The 12224-nt window shown below is 43.8% G+C and overlaps 1 protein-coding gene across 1 annotated transcript; it reads left to right on the top strand.

The window, feature by feature from the left end:
* The first annotated feature begins 875 nt into the window (after positions 1-875).
* On the top strand, positions 876-11159 carry LOC105810205 (dnaJ homolog subfamily C member 1-like). The gene is made up of 4 exons (XM_012644143.1): positions 876-907; positions 2951-3024; positions 7879-8318; positions 10956-11159. The coding sequence occupies exons 1-4, from the start codon at positions 876-878 to the stop codon at positions 11022-11024; spliced, it is 615 nt and encodes a 204-aa protein (XP_012499597.1). The 3' UTR covers positions 11025-11159.
* Positions 11160-12224: the final 1065 nt, after the last annotated feature.

Below are 12224 nucleotides of genomic sequence, written 5' to 3'. Positions count from 1 at the left end.
CATTAACTGTTTAGTTCTGCTGAACTGAAGGATACATCCAGGAAAGAGAATAAAATCAGATCGTGGGTTTCCTTGCATACCAGGTTGAGAACTGAATGCTTTATTATAATATATAGTGAATGAAAAGCCATCAAAGGTATTTGATCAGAGCTCTGCCTTGGGGACATTATTCTATAAGAAGTATTAATAAGTGATTTGGAGACCCATTTAGAAGGCTGTTATATTATCTGTGTCAAGTGAAAATTAAAGGGCTGATATAGGTGGTGGAGGTGGGAGTGCGGAGGGAACAATTGGGATTGATGGTGTGAAGAACTTGGCAGCAGATTGAGGAGGGATGAAAAAGTCCAGAAATTGGCTCTTAGGTTTTAAGCCTAAGTGACAGGGATGATAGTACTATTTAGAAAAGGAGGAAAAGGAAAGAAGTTGTTTTAGGAGAGAAGTTGGAATTTAGTTTGGCATTTGTTTAGTTTGAGGAACTCTAGTAGACCTCTAAATAAGATATTTAATGGTGTTTAAAGAGGAAAGCCATGTAGTATAGCAGAAAGAGCACTTGCCTATTTCTTCCTCTAACAAATGAGAGATTTGGATTAAAAAGGTAGTTGTTATAGTGATTGAGAGCAAAGATTTTAGAGCTCCGCTTGCTGGGTTCAGCTTTGCAGAAACCTTTTAACCTTGGACATATTATTTATTCTCTCTGGGCCTCAGATTCTGTAAAATGGGGATAATAATTATATACCTACCTGATACGGCTGCTGTGAGGAATATGTACAGACATGCACACACATACTTCTTTACAAGTGTGTGCAATGTCTGTTACATATTAAGTTCATCGTACAGATGAAGTGCTTTTTCAGATCTGAGGATCCGTCGTTAACATGGTCGATTTCTGTGAGACCGGCATTCCAAGGTAGAGGTCAGGGCCAGAGACATAGGCTCATCCTTTCTTGTCTAAGATATTGTTGGGATGAGACACCAAAAGGAGAAAATGGAAAGAACGTGAATGGCAAGGACAGAACGTTGAGGAACACAAAGTCAGAGAACAAGAGCAAGGAGGATATAGGAGGGCCAGTGAAAGACCAGTCAGAGAAAGAGGAGGAGAACTAGGAGATACGAAAGCCAAGCAGAATAGAAAAGATAAGATCGTTGCTTGGAAGAATCACAAGCAAAAAAAAATTTTTTTTAATTTTTAAAAAGAAAAAGATAAGATCAAGGGGAAAATCGTCTTTTAGAGGTAGAGACCACTTGAGCCAAGTTTGGAGGTTTATAGGTTGTATCTGATGGACAGGGAGATGGTGAAGGGGAGAGCAAAGCAAATTAGTTGATGGAGCATAGTTCTGTGAGAATTCAAGTGGCAGACCTTGCCTCAAGAGGAAGGAGGATAATTTCTTTCTTTGAATTAGGATAAAAGAAGGGGTGGCTATAGGGTGGTGCAATCAGATTTTTGAGTTGAGAAATTTGGAAGTCACAGAAGCTCATGTTGGATGACTTCAATTTGTTTACATAAAATAGGAAGCAAAGGTCATCTGTAGAGAGAGAGGAAAGCGGGCAATGAAATTGAAGAGTGTTTCTAAGCAGCTTTAAAACGTTTTCTCTAATTCTGCCCTTTGTTTTGAATGGAAAACAAATGATCTATTCCAGGTATCATGCCAAGAGCTTATTTCAAACTTAAAACATCCGTAAGAGGCTAGTGGTATTAGTATTATTCACATATTACAGAGGCTAATACATGAGACAGAGAAAGGATAGAAAATTGCTCTAGGTTATTCAGCTGAAACCTAGAGGTGGAACCAAGATCGAATACCACGTCTGCACAACTCAGAGCTCCTAATGATCATGCTTTCTGAGGTTTTGCTTTCAAATTTCATTAGAGCAGTAACGTGTTGGTTCAAGAATATACACGAATTACTGGGGTAGAAAAGTATAGAAAAATAACCCATGCATACAATGGAACATAACTTTAATAAAGTTAATATTTTAAATATAAATGGAGAAAGGATGGCTTGTTTGATAAATGCTTTGGGGCAATTAACTAGTCATTTGAAAAAATTATTAACTTTGACCCCATATTTTTAAAAATATATAATATTAATTGGAACAGTGGTTGTGGCAGGGTAGAGACTGAATTAGCGGCATGAGGGAACTTTCTGGAATGATAGAAACATTCTGTAGTTTGAGATGTTGGTTACATTGGTCTATTTTTTTTGTTTTTGTCAGAACTTATCAGGTTGTACCTTTAAAGTCTGTACATTTCAGTCTGTAAATTTTTTCTTTATTTTTAAAAGGGAAACCTACATATACATCTGTAAGACATTGTTAAATGAAAAAAGCAAGCTATAGAATGAGACATATGATATTATTTATATAAAGAAAAAAGAATTACCACCAAATAAAATTATTTATTTCTGTGGATCGACATTCATATATGTAAATATATCATGGTTCTTGGGTCCGGCTGCCCCACTGTACCAAAAGATTCTTTCCCTAGTGTCAATCTGATGTGCTCTTAGGGTTTCTTTCTAGGATACAAAGAAAAGAAAGACATTTACACTGTAACATCATTGGCATAAATGCCATTCTCCCCACTGATTATAATACTTACTAGTATAATCTTCTCCAGCTAAGAAAGATATTCAGTTTCTGGAAATTCTAACTTTAACATACGTGACCAGTTTTTACAGTGATTTTGAAACTAGTAGATTTTCAAGGCAGCCTAGTGTAATGGAACTGTCTCGAACTAGAAGCACTCAGGGGATCCGAGTTCGTGTTCTGGGTATTTTGGAGCAAGCCATTGACTCGAGTCTCTGGGCCTCAGTTTCCTTGTTGGTTACATTAATGGATCGGAGTGATGACTGAGGTCTTTCAGGCCTAAGATTCAGTGAACTCTGTCCATTCACAGAGACCTTACACGAAATAGGGCACTCAACCTACAATGGGTACATGGAAAGTAAAGTTTTTGCTTTTATATTTTGAAACAGGTGACAACCAAAGCCAAGCAACTGAAGGATTCAGTTACCTGCTCCCCAGGTGAGTTAGCACCCACTTCATCTCATTAATCTACAGTGGTTTTTTCCAAATAAATCCCTTTTTATGATAACTTCTTTAGATACAAGGATGTGGTAATTTTGCCCAGTGAACTCGTATCTCTAAAAGGGGTTGAATTACTGGCACCAACAAGCCAAATCCAGCCCTGCATGTACAGTTGGTGCTAAGTTGTATTTAAGAAGAGTTGTAGAAATCTTCTCTAGTATGTGTGGAGAAGGGGAACACAGGAGAAAGCCAGTCTGTGCACCACACAAATGCGCTGTGCGCACAGCTGCCCACACCACCCACCCCACCACCACACACACAGAGCTGCCCTTCGGGAAAGACAACAGCTTTCCTGAGAATTGACGTTTCTCAAAATCTGTTTCCTCCAAGATTAACTGGAATTTTGTTAGAGTCTCCATACTCTTTGCTTGGAACCAGGAAGTAAGAAAATGCCTCCGAAATCTTCCAGCTTAACTCAAATACAGGTGCCAGGGAGAGTAATACACTTGAACAAGCCAGGAATTTGCAAACCCGGGGGATCTCCAAAAGTCATCCCAGCCAGGCACCTGGAGTCCCAGCTACTCGGGAGGCTGAGGCAGGAGGATCACTTGAACCCAGGAGTTTGAGACCAGCCTGGGCAATATAATAAGACCTGTCTCTAAAAAATAAAAATTTAAAAACATTTTTTAATAAGTGCTATTTTTTTTAAAAAGTCATCCCAGAAAGGATTCAACTTGTAGTTCTCCAGGCTTTAAGAAAGAGGACGTTTCCAGATTTCTTTTTCTACTAGTAAAGTTATTTGTCTGGGCATGGAGGCAGAGGTAGGCAGTGGGATATTGTGTGAGAGAAGCCTGCCTCCAAGACGTTCTCCAAAAATGTATTATTGAAGAGGCGGTGCGGCTCAGAGTAACGCACTGACACGGATCTTCCTGGAGCAAAGGTTTGTTGGAGACAAAAGGAAATGAGGAGTTGAACATTTTAGGGTCTCTCTGCGGTGTCACCTGGCCAGGTGAAGGCACGTGCCCATTGCTGTCAGGGGCACCAGAAGCAGCTTCCAGCGGACCCAGGGTGGGTGGCTCACAGATGGAGAAGGAAAAAGCAAAACCAGTGTGATATTTGGTGACATCCAAATATGCTGCAGCTCTCTAAAAGTACCACTAGATCTTTGGCACAAACATATTCATGGAACTCCGTGTTTTACTTTTTGTTTTTTAATAGCTGTTAAAGATCCAATAGCCGTTAAAGATCCAAAGAAATTTGAAATAAAAATATTTCTTCTGATATTATCAAAGCATCTCTAAGAGGTGTTATGATCCATTAAAAGCCGTAAAACTGTGCTTCTGAAATAGTATTGGAAATTCTAAAATTGTTCTTAAGACCGTGGATGCCTTTCAAAGACTTTGCAATGGGAAAGTTTAGGAAAATACAGCTGGCTTAATAGGCTAATGGACAAGGTGGAAATGACCTTCTGCTACGATAAGAACACAGTCAAATTCAAGCATTTGGCCCTTTCTTATGAGAGGCGCTATAGTGAACATGGAAAGAAATGTTTATTCAGAGAAACTCAAGAAAATACAGATAAATAAGAGAAAGAAAATAAAAATCACATTTTAAGCTACCCACAGTTTCTATTTTGAGAGAGAGATTTCTCCAGACTTTCTCTGATACACACATGTGCATATAATATTTTAATAAGAATGGGACCGTACTACAATATTGTTTTATGGTTTGTTTCTCCATATAGTCATATGCCTATATCATCATCATGATGGCTACGTAGTAGTCCATGATACAAATAACATCGTTTATTTATAACAAATCGCTACTGTTGGACATTTTGCTTCTTTCCATTTTTTTTATTGTTATGAAGTAGTGGTCTTAAAAGTGGGGTCTTAAAAGATTATCCTTTGGAATATAGGAACACTATATTAGGATTTCTACTGATTTTTACTTTTATCTTAAAACATTTTATGAGAAAGGAATTTAGCTTTCTCGTAGTTAATATACAGACTTATGCCAGGACCCTCACTGTGTCCATCATCAGAGGGTACACATGACCTATGACACTGATGTTTCCTGGGGGGACAGTGGGAATTCCACAGTGCTGACAAGGTGGTGGTGGCCTCATCACTCATCTTTCACTTTGAACATAATCGTAACAAAATACCCAGCCGAGTGGATTTACAGATATCCGTAGAATCACAGTGACGCTTTTTAAGATGGAGGGCAGGGATGGGAATATTTTATATCACACAGAGTCTTCTTACTTATTTTGACAAAGTACTTTAAAAAGTTGTTGAATTTAAAGATCATCAATTTCAGAGCCAGGAGTGGTGGCGCACACCTGTAATCCCAACTACTTGAGAGGCTGAGGCTTCTCGCTTGAGCCCAGGAGTTTGAGACCAGCCTGTGCAACATAGTGAGACCCCCATCTCATTTTTTAAAATAATGATAATTAAAAAAAAAAAAAAAGCCATCCTGGGCAATAGCAAGACCCCATCTCTACAAAAAAATAGAAAAAGTAACTGGGCATGGTGGCACGGGCCTATAGTCCCAGCTACTCGGAAGGCTGAGGCAGGAGGATCGCCAGAGCCCAGGAGTTTGAGGTTGCTGTGAGCTACAATGACGCCACTGCTCTCTACCTGGGGTGACAACAGCCAGACCCTGTCTCACAAAAAAAAAAAAAAAGACAAAAGAAATTTTAAAAAGACAGTCAATTTCACATTTTTCTTTCACCAAAAAAAAGTTCTAAATTTGCCGACAGATATTAAAATGTTTCTACAAAATAGAGTTTTTAACAATGAATGTGAAAGTAATCATTTTGAAAGATATTTCTACTGTAGAAGGAACATTTTGAAAATAGATACTTGGAAGTATTTCCTTTCTTATGTATTATTCTGTGGCCAAAACAATGTGCTTCTAAGAACTCTTATTTCTTCAGATTAAAAAATGTTGAAGATACAATTTTAACCTCTAAATCTTTCAAACAAAAATATAAAAGCATAACAATATAAAATATTGTTAAAAATATAAAAGCATAACACTTTCTATTTAGTTTGTTAGAACAATTGATTGGTTTGGGGAAGATTTTTATGAAAATTTTTTTATAATTTGTAAAATGAATTCCAGAGTTTAGTGAGCACAGCCAACAGTATGCTACACTTGGATCTATGTAGCTTTGCGAGTTGTCTTTTCAGCTATGGTGGCCATTAAAAATCAGATGCCAGAATAAACTGAATTTGGAGCTAGCCCTTTAATTTAGTATTTTACCTGATATTAAACAATTTTTCAGTCTCATTGTTTCTAATATTAATATTTTCATGAAAATGTTTTGATTCACTTGATCTTTTAGATTATCATTTTTCATTTTTAACTTGATTTTCTTTTGCACATGTATTTTATAATTAAATAATGCGTTAGAGTGGTAATGGATATAATTTGTGAATAAGCAAATATGCATATATTAGAGTTGTATATTCAAAAATGTTTTATGGATGGGGTGCATAATCTAAAAAGTATGGAGATCATGAGATCAGCGTTCGCTGCCTGTTTGTAACAGCATAAGTCTGGGACCAGGAGCTATTTAAACAAGTCATGACATATCCATTCAGTGGATTATTACACAGTCACTAAAAGCAGTGTGACTCTTTGTGAGCTAATTCAGAACAGTCCCCAGAGCGATGCCGCCACTAACATAAAAAAGGAGAGGCAGATACAGCTGTATCACGCATACTTGACTCACCATGTCTCTGAACGCTTGCACTCCCAGCCGCTCACGCTGAGTCACTATTGCCTCTGAGGAAGCGCATTGGGAAGAGGGATTTTTTCACTGCATTCTCTTTTGTACTGTTTAAATTTTATGTTATGTGAAAGATTTTTTTAAAATTAAAACTAGTAAAAAAAAAAAAAACATCAAAAAGTGAAATAAATAAAATTCTACCTCTTTGTAGCTAAACTTTCATATAACATCTGTAATTATTTCCTTAGCAGAACTTCCTCTAAGTAAAATTATAGAGTCACAAGTAAATATATTTTTAAGGTCCACCTACATTTGACAGATTGTCCTCCAGAAAGGCTAGAACTGTGCTAATAGCCACGTGTGGCTATCTAGATTAAAATTAAAGTTCCAATTAATTAAAATTAAATACAGTTAAAAACTTAATTCCTCAGTGGTGTCCCCGTGGTTAGTAGTATCGTAGGAGGTTACACTGGACAGCCCTGGGCTGGCCTGGTGTCCGCGCCACTGCCCGTGTGCAGGGACCGGTACGGTCACACTGGCCCACCTTGGCCGAGCAATCGCTGAAGGTGATGGGTCCTTGTTTCCGTTTGCTACTATTCATCAGCTGTATTTGTATTTCTTCCTTCGTGAGTTGTCTGCATCCTTTGTCCTTTCATCCTCCCGACACACTGACAGTTTCAACACTGTCAGCTATTCTGTCCTATTAAAAGGTTAAAACTTGTTAATAAAGTTTTCCTTTCCGTGTTTAAAAGTACTGTAGCTACTGGTATAATTTGCTCATACACCTACCTGCCAGAGGCACAGTGTGAGGCTCGTCCAAAGAGACGGTTGCGTCTTTGGCCACAACTTGAATGTGTGCACACCCGTTGTCCTCAAAGCAGTGAAAGGGACAGAGATTTGGGATCAGCAGGACTGGTTTCAAATCCCACCTCTACTGCTTTCTGAGACCTCTTTTCCTCATGTGTAAAATTAGGGTAATGATACCAATCTCTCTACAATAGTGAGAAATGCAGTTAAATAATGCCCAGCACGCTGCCCGGTGTGCGGCCGGCAGCAGCCGTGGTCACTGTCGCCCCAATTCACCCGCCCTCTCTGCGCGGCCCTGTCCCCAGGCATGGTCAGGCTCTCGGAACTCAGGTCCACGGCTCAGAGCGCCCGGCCCGCGAGGACGGCCCCGGCCCTGCCGGACGACATCATCACCCAGCGGGAAGAGGCCCAGGGGGCGCTGGAGGAGCAGGACGGCGGCTCGGAGCCGGAGGCGGCGGCCCCAGAGAGCCGGCCCCGCAGGCGGAAGCCGGCCCGGCCGCGGGAGGCGGGGGCGAAGGCGGAGCCCGAGGAGCGGGGCCGCGGCAGGAGGCAGCAGGACTTCGGCGCCGCCGAGCGCAGTGGGTCCAGCGACGAGGACAGCCGCGAGAGAGGGAGCACTCGCGCTGCCGAGGGGCCGTGGACTCAGGGCCAACAGAAGCTTCTGGAGCTGGCGTTACAGCAGTACCCGAAGGGATCCTCCGACCGCTGGGACAAAATAGCCAGATGCGTCCCGTCTAAGAGCAAGGTGGGTGAAGGGGAAGGAAGGGCTCGGACTCCCACTGTCATCTTTCCCTCCGTGGTCCTGCGGCGCCTTCGCGATCGCTTCTCCCAGGGCCCTTGCGGCGCGTTTCTCCGGAGAGCATGTGGGCGCGTGCGCTCAGTGACCAGTGTGTGCAGACGAGGTCAAGGCTCTGAGTGTCGTCATTACCCAGGCCACGCACAGCCGCCCGCAACCTTGTCGAGAAGGGTCTGGCTCGGGGCCCGGTGTGAGGAAGCCCAGCTCGGCTCAGCCTCCTTCTCCTCCTCCTCCTGGGGAAGGCAGCAGGCTCCCCACGGGGGTGGAAGCTCCCTTTGTCCAGGCTGAGAAGGGTGCCATGACATCACAAGGTCCTCTGGCTTTATGACAAGTCCGCAAGCAGGGGGCTGGCTGGGGGAGGCAATGTTCCGATCCCCCTCAGTTCTGCACGTAAACGAATTGGTACTCAGGGTTGGCGCCCGTTGCCCAGGGGCTCCCAGGCAGTATTTTTGTGTGGGGTCAAGTGTGAGGGTGACATTTAGGATTCTGCTTACCTTCTGTAACCTTGGCCATTTGTAACTGACTTTTCTCCCTGCTTAGAGCTCTTAGTATCTGCTAAAATACATCCGTAGGTAGTTCTCAAATAAAACCTCACAGAGGCAGGGCAACATGGCCACTCAGACCTGTAATCCCAGCACTTTGGGAGGCAGAGGTGGGAGGATCGCTTGAGGCCAGGAGTTCAAGACCAGCCTGGGCATCATAGCGAGATCCCTGTCTCTACAAAAAATTTAAAAATTAGCTGGGCGTGGTGGCACACACCTGTAGTGCCAACGACTTGAGAGGCTGAGGCGGAAAGATCACTTAAGCCTAGGAGTTCGAGGCTGCAGTGAGCCCTGATCAGGCCACTGTACTCTAGCGTAGGTGACAGAGGCAGACCCTGTCTCTTAAAAAAAAGAAAAACACAAGGAGGAAAGATGGCTGTACCCTGTGGAGAGCCACCCGTACCCCAGGCAGTCCCTTCTCCTTGTGATCTGGCAGTTGGGAGCTGTAGAGCTTCAGGGTGTGATCTTTTCAACTCAGGGCTTTCGCGACACAAACCGTCTCCCGTGGCTGCTTTCCTCGTGGCTGCATTCGTAGTCTGAGGCACCAGGAACCATGAGGAATCAAAAGAACCAATCTCTCCTGCCTTCTGTGCCTATCACGCCGGAGCCTCTGGGCACACTGCTGCTCATTTACATTCTTATTTTTTTTAATTGAAATTCTGTGCAGGAAAATCTAGCTCGTGGCCATGCATGTCCCTGAGTGTACAGGTCTGGTTGTCTATCACCTACTCTAAAATGATGAAAGTTGAGAGTTCCTGGGGAGAAAAATAAACCATTAGCAATTGATGTATTTGGGAAGCACAGATTCTCCCAGCCTCTCCAACTGGTTTGCCGGAAGTAATTATTTTCCCTGAATTTCCCTAGCATCTGTCAGGACACAGGCATTTGCATGTGTGACGAATGGACATTGGCTGGAAAGGAAGGCCCTGGAGCAGTGGATTCCTGAGGACAGAACACTGGGAAAGTCATGGCCTTGGGGGTTGGAAGCCTTCCCATTTTCAGCCAGATGGGGTCGGCCTGCAGGTCCTCCCCTTAGGCCACAAGTGTAGCAGGCCCAGGGCTGCCTGCCGCCGCTCCTGCCTGTACCTGCGGAGCCTCGGGAGCCGCTGCTCCGCGCTCAGACCTCTGAGGGCTGAGTGCAGGTCTGGCCACATCCGGTTTCGTGCGCTGTGCCACTAGGACGGCGAAGCTGCTAAGGAAGGCTAGGATTTTTATAGACCTTAGGCACGTGGATCTTTGGGAAGGCAGAAAAGGCACCGATTAGAAGATGCTCCTCACCCTACTGAGGTCCTAGGAAGAGAGCGAACATCTCTGCCCTAACCAAGGCAGCTGGTAAAGTCATGCGCCCTAGAGCAGAAGTCAGTTTGCTCTGGAGCTAAGCTAGCAAAGGCTTAGGGTACCTACCACAGAGCTGGTATTTTTCAAAGAGAAACAGATTGGATGCTGGAAAGTACCTTGTGATCCACATGAGAATAAGGAGGCCCCTCCCCGCCACCACCCATCTCTGCTTCAGCCTGAGTCCCCTGAGTCCCAGCCCACATGTGACAGCTCCAGGCAGCCGAGACCCGAAGCTAGTGGTTCCGTAGCCTGTGGGGACACGAGTGAACAAGTGCGGCCACCGTGCCGGACAGGGCAGGGCTGCTCGTGGCACTGGCCCCCGCAGGAGGGTCCTGGCGGCCTTGGGAAGGCGGGCCCGGCGAGGAGAACGCTGTGGCTGCCGGGCCGCAGGTTCTTGGTTTCTCTGCAGTGGCATGTCGTGAGGAGATAGTGAGACGCTAACGTGGTGATTCACAAGTGGAAAGTCCAGATCATCAGTACAATGACATATGCCTCCCAAACTGCTACCTGGGCTGCAGCAGGCCCCCTAGCACCTGTCTAGCCAGGTCCGCCTCCTGCCCGGCTGGACTCGCCCGGGAAATTCCAGGAGGTTCTGGGTGAAGGGACTGGACACGAGCCCTCTTCGTTAGCACTGGGCCCAGGCCAACACACAGGACACCGGCTTGGGGAAGTAACTGTTCTCCCCTCTCTCTTTTTCTCCCTGCAGGAAGACTGTATCGCTAGGTACAAGTTGCTGGTTGAACTGGTCCAAAAGAAAAAACAAGCTAAGAGCTGAATATTCTGGAAGACGATGGTCACCTTCATTTTCCAAAATGAGTATTTTAAAAGTCTCATGCAGAAATTTGCATTTTGTACCTCAGTATTTCTATACGTCATGTGCCTTAGTAAAAAAAATAAATACTAAACGTTGTGCTACGTTGTTTAAACACACACTGTATGTGGCGGGGGGAAGGGATCTGGGTATTTCGCATATTATCCGTCATCACTGCAAAGTTTACTTTCTGGGGGACAAACAGTGCTTTTGAACAATCGGGCAGCTGCTGTGTTTTTGAGGGAAACACGTAAGCAAACCGATGTGGAAGAATTCAAACTTAATGTGTTTCTCTAAAATCCATGACCAAAGGACACAGCAGTTCGTGTCTTCATGGGAGGCTGAGTAGCAGGATGAAGTTGCTTGGGGAGAAAAATGCCAGCTTGGTGTGGAGCTGGCCAGGAGCAATGCGAGATTATCTTAATTGGTTAAATGTATTTAGAAAAAAAGTCTAAATGAACAAGGACATACGGTAATAAACTCCAAGTTTGGGCTGCTTGGCAGAAATACGTTCCCAACTGATAGAATTTCCAGAGAACATGCAGTTAGGAACTGATGAAATTGGGGCCTCTTTTTTTTAATACCTGAGTTAAAAATCACTATTTTGCACTATTTCTGCTGAAGTCTTTCACACTGTGTTTGAACTGTCCCCACCAGCTAAGCATCCCTTTTTAAATCTTCTGTCCTTTTCTCAGGGCTTGGAAGTAGTTGGATACGTGCAGCTTAAACTTGAAAAACGTGAAGATAACCAGAGCACATTTAAGGGAAGTGATTTGACAAAGTATCTGTAAAGATGTCATTTTTCTCCGAAGATCGAAATGAGGTTAGTTTCTGGGAGGAAGGTTTGGGTGGCAGAGGTCACCACTCTGCAGTGCGAGCTTCCCTCCATGGAGGGGGACGGGGGCCAGGCGAGCCCCGAGCCCTCGGATGACAGACGCAGGAGCTGACGGGCTCCCTGAGTGTAGGCCGAGCTCCCTGGTTCCAAAAAGAGCAGTTGAAAACTGACAAAACAGCAAGTTTACAGGATGAATACCCTTTATCTGAAAGGCTTGAGACCAGAAGTGTTTCCAATTTGGGAATATCTGCATATACTTAATGAGATATCTTAGGGAGGGAACCTAAGTATAACCATGAAATTCATTAGGTTTCATATACACCTTATAG

Source organism: Propithecus coquereli, unplaced genomic scaffold (genome assembly GCF_000956105.1).
Source record: "Propithecus coquereli isolate 6110/MARCELLA unplaced genomic scaffold, Pcoq_1.0 Scaffold103, whole genome shotgun sequence".
NCBI classification, from domain to species: domain Eukaryota; kingdom Metazoa; phylum Chordata; class Mammalia; order Primates; family Indriidae; genus Propithecus; species Propithecus coquereli.
The sequence above is the reverse complement of the archived record's forward strand: the minus strand, read 5'-3'. Positions and strand labels throughout refer to the sequence as shown.

Excerpts from the sequence above, each read along its gene's own strand:
- LOC105810205 (XM_012644143.1), top strand. The coding sequence starts at position 876 with ATGGTCGATTTCTGTGAGACCGGCATTCCAAG. Across the intron at positions 908-2,950 it reads TGTGAGACCGGCATTCCAAG|TTTTTGCTTTTATATTTTGA; the intron begins GTAGAGGTCAGG and ends TGGAAAGTAAAG. Across the intron at positions 8,319-10,955 it reads GCGTCCCGTCTAAGAGCAAG|GAAGACTGTATCGCTAGGTA; the intron begins GTGGGTGAAGGG and ends TTCTCCCTGCAG.